This window comes from Solanum tuberosum, unplaced genomic scaffold, assembly GCF_000226075.1.
Source record: "Solanum tuberosum cultivar DM 1-3 516 R44 unplaced genomic scaffold, SolTub_3.0 scf00490, whole genome shotgun sequence".
In the NCBI taxonomy this organism is placed as follows: Eukaryota; Viridiplantae; Streptophyta; class Magnoliopsida; order Solanales; family Solanaceae; genus Solanum; species Solanum tuberosum.
In genome coordinates this window covers 168,750-177,852 of record NW_006239413.1, presented here as the reverse complement: position 1 = coordinate 177,852, position 9,103 = coordinate 168,750, and the positions used below count along the sequence as shown (strand labels likewise).

General features: G+C 35.8%; 1 protein-coding gene across 1 annotated transcript; it reads right to left on the bottom strand.

The window, feature by feature from the left end:
• Window positions 1–486: 486 nt before the first annotated feature.
• Window positions 487–6,616, bottom strand: LOC102589419 (calcium-transporting ATPase 2, plasma membrane-type-like). Its single transcript, XM_006364353.2, has 7 exons — window positions 5,887–6,616; window positions 4,576–4,630; window positions 2,546–4,497; window positions 2,267–2,425; window positions 1,615–1,786; window positions 1,186–1,484; window positions 487–1,069 (listed from the first exon to the last, which is right to left on the bottom strand). Exons 1-7 carry the CDS (start codon window positions 6,061–6,063, stop codon window positions 830–832), a joined length of 3,054 nt encoding a protein of 1,017 aa, XP_006364415.1. The 5' UTR covers window positions 6,064–6,616; the 3' UTR covers window positions 487–829.
• Window positions 6,617–9,103: the final 2,487 nt, after the last annotated feature.

Here is a 9,103-nt window from a genome sequence, read left to right as displayed (position 1 = left end):
GACGTTTTCTTTAATCAATAAAATGAATCAAATATAAATTGTAAAAGTATTACTCCTTGTTGTGTGCCAAGCTGAACAACAAAGATGAATTGAAGTGATTTTTAATTTCTTGATTCAGTCTCCCTCTCTCTGATTGTTGTGTTGATTATTCAAAAACAAAGTTAACAACTTCATTAGATCATTCTAATATGGTATAAATTTCTTTAAGATTATAAGATACTCAGTCGAGCTTAACCATGGACACCCTCTAATTAAAGTGGTTGCCCTTTTTTGTTGGCACTGATAAGAAAGTTTCAAACTAAATATAAAGATTACCTATTCAAGTATCATAGGTTCTAACAGTAAACCCAAATTTCATTAACCTACTAAGAAATCTTCCAAGAAGATTATATGCTTGGATGAAGCATAACTTGCTCAAGAGTTTAATCAGAAATCTTTTAAGCAGCTATAATCAGATTTAACAAAAAGTAAAAAGGAAACAGAAGCAAAGCTTAACGCGAAAAAATATCATAGTTTGAAGGAGCAACACTGTTTCTATGCACTGAAATTGAAGTAAACTACAAGAAATTGCTTTACAAGTTTGAGCATGATATCCTAAGACACAGATTTACCTCCTTTTGTTTCTTCAATACAAAGAAAAAACAGGGAAATAGAAGAAAAAAATTGGTATCTTACAACTGTGTTAGTGATGCTACAATGGACCAAGATTTGTTACTTCTTTTCCTCCTAGTTGGGCCAAAGAGGTCATTTTGCTACTACAAAGAGTGAGTTACTATTAACAGCTCCTCCTTCAAATGATTGTACAAAAGATATGACAACACTATGGACTTCATATCTGCATCTTTTTCAAGAGTACAGCAATTGGCATGCCCAAGAACCCGAAAAATACACTTACGAACCATTGAGCAAATGAGAGGGGAGTGGTGTTGGCAAATGTCCCTAGGTATTCGATGATTATGATTTGGAAGAAGAGAGTTACACCGATAACTGTCACAAATACATAGTTATCCAGTAGGCCTTCCCAAACCTCAATTTTTTCCATCTCTCGGGAGTTCACTTCATTGAAAAGCTGCATTTAGAACCAGAAAAATGTGTCAGGTAAACCACTGAGGTTTGTCCCCGAACCATACTTGGTACTAGAAACCAAACGGTTTCACTAAACTTTTTTAAATGTTTATAATTTACCTGGCAGAAGACGAATGAGTTGAAAATAATTGTGTTGAGGGTAAGGTTAGCATCCGGGCCATCAAGACGAAATATTGTTTTCCCATATACTTGTAGGAACCATATAACTAAGAACTGATACAAAGATTGGCCCAAGATATTTCTCCACATGACGTTGCTGATAAAGTTTCCTTTCCTCCCTACTGGTGCTCTTTTCATTAGTTCGTCATTAGGGGGCTCTGTTGCTAAAGCAAGTGCTCCTAAGGTATCCATAATCATGTTGACCCACAGAAGTTGAACAGCAGTGAGGGGAGCGCTTCCTGAAGCATAGTTTGCAAAAAAACATAGGAATGAGCAAAAAGAATGCATTTTGATTGGCTATTCAGAAAATATGACTAAACTGAAAAACAGTTAAAAGAATGGTAGAACAAGAGGAAAAGGGTTCCTGACCTGTCACACAAGCTGAAGCGAAGTTAACTACCAAAGCAACAATATTAACAGTCAGCTGAAACTGAACAAATTTTTGAATATTTATGTAGACTGAGCGTCCCCATTTGGCTACGGTAACAATTGTGGAGAAGTTGTCATCCAGTATGATAACATCAGCACTCTCTTTGGCAACCTGAAACCAAAAGTCAGGGGAAGGTCAATGATGTTACGTCTCAATCTAATTGTGTTATCTGGAAAAATTTGCAATATAGAATCAGTGGTCTTAGAAGCTGAACAGCTAAGTGGGACATAATTCTTTTCCTTTTTGTTTTCCCCCCAAGACACATGCATATTTCCATCTTATTTTTCATGAAATTCATTTGTCAGGTAATAGTCCTTTAATTTCCTCACTAGGAAAACAAAATATTCTGGGGCAGTTGTTGCGAGCATTAGAAGCATTACCTATTTAAAAACATGATCCAGACAGTAAAATGCAAAAGCACTTAGTGACTTAATTCTCCTGCTTCGTATTTACAGTCCTACCATACTTATAGTTCTCAAACTGATTGTGCATGTAACCATCTCATGCAATGAGAATTTGGTACTTCATAAAGAATCCAAACAAGGGATTGTGGTTAAAATGAACTAAAAGGAATGAAATCATTGTATTCACCTCAGTTCCAGCGATTCCCATTGCAAGTCCAATATCTGCTTCATGAAGTGCAGGAGCATCATTGGTCCCATCACCAGTGACTGCAACAACTTCATTGAATGTTGTCCGCAATTGCTTTACCAATGTGTGCTTGTCTAGTGGAGAAGACCTAGCCATCACCTGAAGAAGTAAAAAGAGTGTATTCTTTAATGAGAAATCACAACTAGGTTGGAACTTTTCCAGAAGACTTAACTGCAATAACGACTTCATTCTCTAACAAACGAAAAACGACTACAGTACCTGAATTTTGGGAATCACTTTAAGCATTTCCTCTTGACTCATTTCCCGGAAAACTGGTCCTTCAATAGCAATACCATCATCGGTCAGTATACCACATTCCCTAGCTATGGCTTTTGCAGTATTAATGTTATCTCCAGTGACCATCCGAACAGTCACGCCTGCTGAACGACAAAGTGCAACAGACTCCTTGACTCCAGGACGAACGGGATCCTTTATACCTACAATTCCTATGCAAGTGTACCCAGAGAGTGGAATAGCATCATCAGGAGAGAATCCATTTTCCAGATCCATATAGGCAAGACACAAGGTACGAAGAGCTTCAGTAGCAAACTGCTCAATGGTGGCATTAAGATTATTTCTTAATGTTTCATCCATGGAAACAACGTCACCATTTGAGTTGACTACTTTGTCACAGGCAGCCAAAATAATTTCTGAAGCACCTTTGGTATGAGCTCTTAAACCTCCTTCAGGAAGCTCAAGCACCACACCCATCAGCTTCTTAGTAGAGTTGAATGGTTCAATTTTTACGAGCTTTCCTGCTTGTCGTTCTGCTTGAAAATCTCCACCAAGTGCTAAACCAAACTCTAATATAGCAGTCTCAGTTGGGGTTCCCAACATCTCACGCTTCTTGCCCTTGGTAACTACAACTTCTCCACTTGTGTTGTTAAAAATCGATTGCAGCAAAGTTTTGAGCACAGAATTTGGCATTTCAGAACAAAGTGCAGATGCATCACCTGGTTTGCTCACATCTTTGACATTCATACAGAAGCATGTTTTCACTACAGTCATGCGGTTGGTTGTTAGAGTGCCAGTTTTGTCACTACAGATGGTTGTAGCTGATCCCATTGTCTCACAAGCTGCTAGATTGCGGACAAGTGCTTTATCATTCATCATCTTTTTCATGGCAAAAGCAAGGCTTAAGGTCACAGCCAGGGGAAGTCCCTCAGGAACTGCAACAACCACAATGGTAACTGCAATGGCAAAGTATTCCAAGACTTCCCTAGCTTCTTCCCCAGACCAGCTCCAGTGGGATCCCTCTAGCAGTTTTCGGCCAAACATTTTTTGCAATAGTACTGCAAAAGTCACAACAGCAAAGAAAAGGCCTATCTTTCCAATGATTGTTGCCACTCCATTCAGTTTAACCTGTAAAGGAGTTTCATCATCACCGCCTTCACTGAGAGTTGCTATCAGTTTTCCCCATTGAGTCCTCATCCCAACTGTTGTAACCAACATCTTGCAAGAACCATCTTGGACCTTGGTTCCAGAAAGAAGAAAAGGATTTTGAGCATTGACCATTACTGGCTCACTTTCTCCAGTCAAGCTGGATTCATCAATTAAAACAGAAAATCCTGAAAGAAAGAGTCCATCTGCAGGGACTTGATCTCCTATTGCAAGATGAACTATATCGCCAGGAACTAGATCATATATGGACATCTTTTGTCTGTATCCGTTCCTAGTAACCTGGATAGATATCTTCTTCTTCTCTTTGTCAAGGTCTCTGAACTGCAAGGATTGACGATAATCACTTGTTGCTGTAACAAAGACCACCAGCAAAATACTAGCTACAATACCAAGACCATCATGGGCCCCTACAGGCCATCCCTCCATTACAATGCCAACAATCAGAGAAACAAAAGCACACGCACCAAGGATCATGAGAGTCATGTCTTGAAGAGCTTCCCAGACAAACAACCAAAAGCTCCGAGCTTCACTTTCTTGGAATTTGTTAACTCCAAAAAGTTCCTGTCTGCGAATTAGGGCAGTTTCATTATTAGTAGAAATCCCATCGGTACTTGACGTGGCCAGCTTACTTGCAATCCCATCCACTCCTCCATGAAATTTGACTTTCTTCAGATCATGGCTTTCGACAACAGATCCTAGCTCGTCAGCGTCAATTTGAAAACCGGCATCTTCAACTTCCTTTGGGACACTGTAATCACTTGGTTGCATGCCTGCCATTTCGAAGAATTAATCTAAGAACATCTTAAGAGGTAATTAAACAGAAAGAAAGAAAAAAATTATATACTCACCTTGTATAAACTGAAATGCAGCCTTTGAAACCAGAACTGCTACCCTCAGTTTCTCCTGTAACGCATAAAAAAGAAGGCTTAGCCACTTTAACCTGGTTTTACCATATGAAATTGGTGAAGCAAATCTAAATGCATCCCAACTCAATCCATTCACCATGTTGTTGTAAATTCAAATGCATCCCCAATTCAATACTATCAGTCACATAAAATCAGGCAAGAGAATTATTCTTCCTTAAAATGACATTACCAAGTGGAACTGCTTCAAGAAGAAGTGACAAGCAAGAATATGATCCCATCAAACAATAACAGCTTTATACATTGTTAATAGTAGAATTTCCTCCTGAAAAGATCCACGCTATAGGAGGAATGATAACAATATGTTGAATGTAAAAGGTGAGGCAAGTCAACAGCACGAATAAAGCTGATTGGAACAGGAACAGAAGTTAAGACTACAAGATAAATATTGACACTTTAAAAAACAAGTCAGCAGGTCTACTGAAAGCTTTGATTATTTATTTTTTTATGACAAGGGAACCTGCAATAGCTACCCTTTGGGTGTGCATATGTTAAACCCCGCTCTAGTGTAATAGCCTGCAAATTATAAACTGCACTAGACAAACCCGTGCGATGAGCTTGACCGAAAAAGCATGTTGAAAGCTCTGTATATTCATTATTTTTACGTTTATCTTCAAACACATCAGTCACTAATTTAGGACTCAAGCGAAAAAAACTAGTACTACTTGAGATAGGTTACATGAATTATACTTATCATTATGAGAAATTCATGTAATAGTTTGACTATTTTATTATCATTCTTTCACAGCCCATTTTCTTCTTCGAATATTCAACCTATTATGCTCACACATTAGGCTAGTTTATCCTCAAGTCATGGTGGAACTCATGAGAGATCAGGGTTCAAATTTCAGCAGACACAAAGAAAAGCTAGTCCCTCCGCTTCATATTACTTAGCACACATACTAAAAATAGTTGTTTCAATTTACTTGTCCAATTTACGAAATCAAGAGAATTTTATTATATTTTTTTAGTTCTATCCTTAGCATTAAATAACTACATAAAAAATAAATTTAGAGTTTCAAAACATCAATGATAAAATTAGTTTAATAGAATACACATGTAATTAAAACTTTGTTAGAGGGAGTGTACAAGGTCAAGTAATATGAAAGCATTTCTACAAAAGGCTATTTCTACAGCTTGAACCGTGACCTCTTGGTCACATGGAACTAACTTTACCGGTTAGTCAAGGCGAACTGAAAAAACAGAAAGAGGAAGATGAGAGAGAAGGGGATGTACATGATTAGTACGTCGCATTGCAGCAGCCTCATAACGCTTGGATAAATTAGCAGTGAAACGAAATCGACGTTTAGGGTTCTTGACAACACCACAAAGGCTCCTCCATCGCTTCAGCACTTCCTCCGAGGAATGCTTCGGCTTCACATCTCCAAAATTTTCATTCAAATAGCTTTCCATACTTGTTCTTAATTTCTATGTTTACAAAACAATGAAATATATATATATATATATAAACTTTAAGAGGGTTCAAACAAAGTACAAAAACCTGTCTGTCCTACGCGGTGAAAAAAAAGGAAAAAAGAGTTAAAAGGGAGTAGGAAGGTTCCCACACATTGTGTAGAAACTGAAACGAAATGGAGGAGTTTGGTGCAAGAACAAACCTACAAATTTAGGGGAAATTGAAGCTTTATCGATACAAACAAAAATGGATGAAGAATTCAGAGAGGGAAGAAGAAGGATCCGAATTTTGGGGGAGAGAAAGTGTTAAGGTTTGATGGCCAATGGACATGAAGAAATAAGCTGTGTTAATCACTACATTTTCAATTTTTATTCCTTGTTTTATGGCATAGTTGATAAAAACGGACGGGGTCAATGGAATTGAGGGGTCAATGCTCTAAAACTGTGATATTTCTAACTCCTATTATATTATTTCGTAATTTTAACATGTTTTTGTTTTATAAGACTTGCGAAATTATGAATAATATGTTAATAGGTTGACAGAGATATTTGAAGTAATTTGGACATATGATTTTAAAAATAAATATTTACTTATGTAATTTAAAATTATGATTTAAGTTCAAGTAAAACTAAAAAGCTATAAATATTTGTTAATAGGAGATAGAGATATTTGAACATTAGGTAGTCATTTAGACATGTAATATAAAATCATAATTCGAATCAATGTTAGACATTCAATATGAATTGTACCGCATATCCAAACGGACCACAAATTTATAGATGGTGATTTAAAACTTTAAACATTAACAATAAGAAATATTTATTTATTTATAACATAATATATAAAGGTGTTATTTAACTTGATTTTAGCTGATATTTATATGCTTCAACTTTTGATATGCATAATTGGGCATTTAAATTTGTATAATATTGAATAAGTAAACACACATGTCAAACATGACAAATTACATATAAAACGTCGCGTATGACTTATAGATTTATTTGTAAAATTTTATATAAATTTAAGCGTTTCTATATACATATAGCAAATTAATATACATAAATAAGTTGAGATCAAATTTAAAAACACTAGATTATGCCTAATATGTTCATCCTTTTGAGATAAGTAATTATTGTTCCATGTTGCTTTTAGTGAGATGATGATGTTTTATGGAAGGAGGAGGGTAACCAATCAATATGTTACGCGTTTTGTCAGACACGGCATTTACGCGGAAGTAGAGAACCTACTTTTTCTTCTTTCACTAAAATAGGACTACTACTTTTCTGGTCTTTTTTTTTTTTTTATCCGTTGTGTGGTCCATCACCTAACTTTTTTTGTAATTTCGTCGTGGATTCCATTTCTTTAAAGTTAATAATGCAAGTCTGAGCACCATTATTCGCGCTATCTGATTCGAAACACAACGTGTCTAACTGCTCCATGCCAAAAGTTTATAGGCTCTCTTGTTGTTCAAGAGGTTTGACACTTTCAAATTTAAGATCTGTTGAGCACTTTTTTTATTTCAAGTTTCTAATTTAAACCTTAGTGACATACTCTCGTAATATTTATAAAAATATCATGGTAGGTATATTAGTTATCACAAATTGTCTTTTTATTCCCATCCACCCCTTACGAAGGTAGGATAGGGTCTAGTACATCCTATTCTTTTCAAATTTTATCGGTGAGAGGTATATTATTGTTGTGTATTTTGTAGAAGTAGGGTATGTTGTTGTTTGAACTAGTAATTTTTTATGGAAAAATTACAGAAATCTCACATTTTAGTTACTTATTACCATTTATTCCTTATAAAGTTTTTACAAAATTTCCAAAATCCCTCATTTTCGCGCATCAGATTTAGTGTATCTCGCGCATCAGATTAATGTATCAACGCTTATATTATTGTATCTCGCGCATCAGATTAGTGTATCATGTATAAAATGTAATGTATCTTACTTAACGATTAATGTATCTCGTGCATCAGATTAATGTATCAGCGCTTATATTGTCGTATCCGTTTGAGGGATTTCTATAATTATAAATTTTTAAGGGATAGATTGTAATTTTGCCTTAAAAGTATGTGATTTCTGTAATTTGCCCTTTTTTATTAAATTATATGTATTTGGAAGTTTATGATCACAAAAAATTATTTATTAAAAAAATACAAAGATGTGTAATTCATTAATACAACACTTTAGAATAATTCAATATCTTGTAATGAATCGCCAAAAATACCTCCATCACCAAAATGACACAATTTTTGCTTAACATAAATTTATATTTTCTTATCATAATATATCACAAAGTTGTGTCATACTGCCTAATTTAATTCCTACAAAACTTGTGTTGTAAGAGGCAAAAAGTTTAGTTTCATAAACAACAAATTATGTCATAAAAGACATAACTTATTTCCTACAAACTTATGTTGTAAGAACTAAGAAGCAAAAATTCAACTTCAAAACCCACTTAATTCCTACATAATTTTTGTTGTAAGAGGCAAAATTCTCTAAACGTATGTTGTAAATTAAATAACAAAAATACTACACAAGATATGTTGCATAACTTAACTCCTACAAAATTTAGGTATGAATTCTCTAAACTTATGTCGTACAAATAGGTCTCTGATTCACAAACTTTCATTAAATAAGAGGACAAAAATTAAAGAATATGTAAATTGTATGTCCAAACAAAAATTTTGTAACACCCCGTATTCGAAACAGACCAAAAATGCAGATTTTGAGAAGTTTCAGATGCAACCCACGGTTGCCATCCACGGACCGTAGGTCAGACCACGACCCGTGCTGGTGGTCTGTGGTTCAACACTGAAACCCCTCCCAGACCCAGCTCAGAAAATTGGCTAAGTCTCGACTCACGGACAGACCCACGGTCCGTAGATCAGACAACGGTCTGTGGTCTGTGTCCGTGGATCGAGACTTCCCTTACCCAGCCTCTGACACAAACTACGATCGACCAGCAAGGACCATCATTCGATCCACGGTCCGTAGGTCTGACCGTAGATGAGGGTCAGCAGCCAGTTAGCTGAAA

Coding starts and splice junctions, on each gene's coding strand:
- LOC102589419 (XM_006364353.2), bottom strand. CDS start 6,063: ATGGAAAGCTATTTGAATGAAAATTTTGGAGATGTGAAGCCGAAGCAT. Junction 4,631..5,886: donor CAATGCGACGTACTAATCAT/GTACATCCCCTT, acceptor TATGCGTTACAG/GAGAAACTGAGGGTAGCAGT. Junction 1,787..2,266: donor TGGGAATCGCTGGAACTGAG/GTGAATACAATG, acceptor TTTTGGTTTCAG/GTTGCCAAAGAGAGTGCTGA.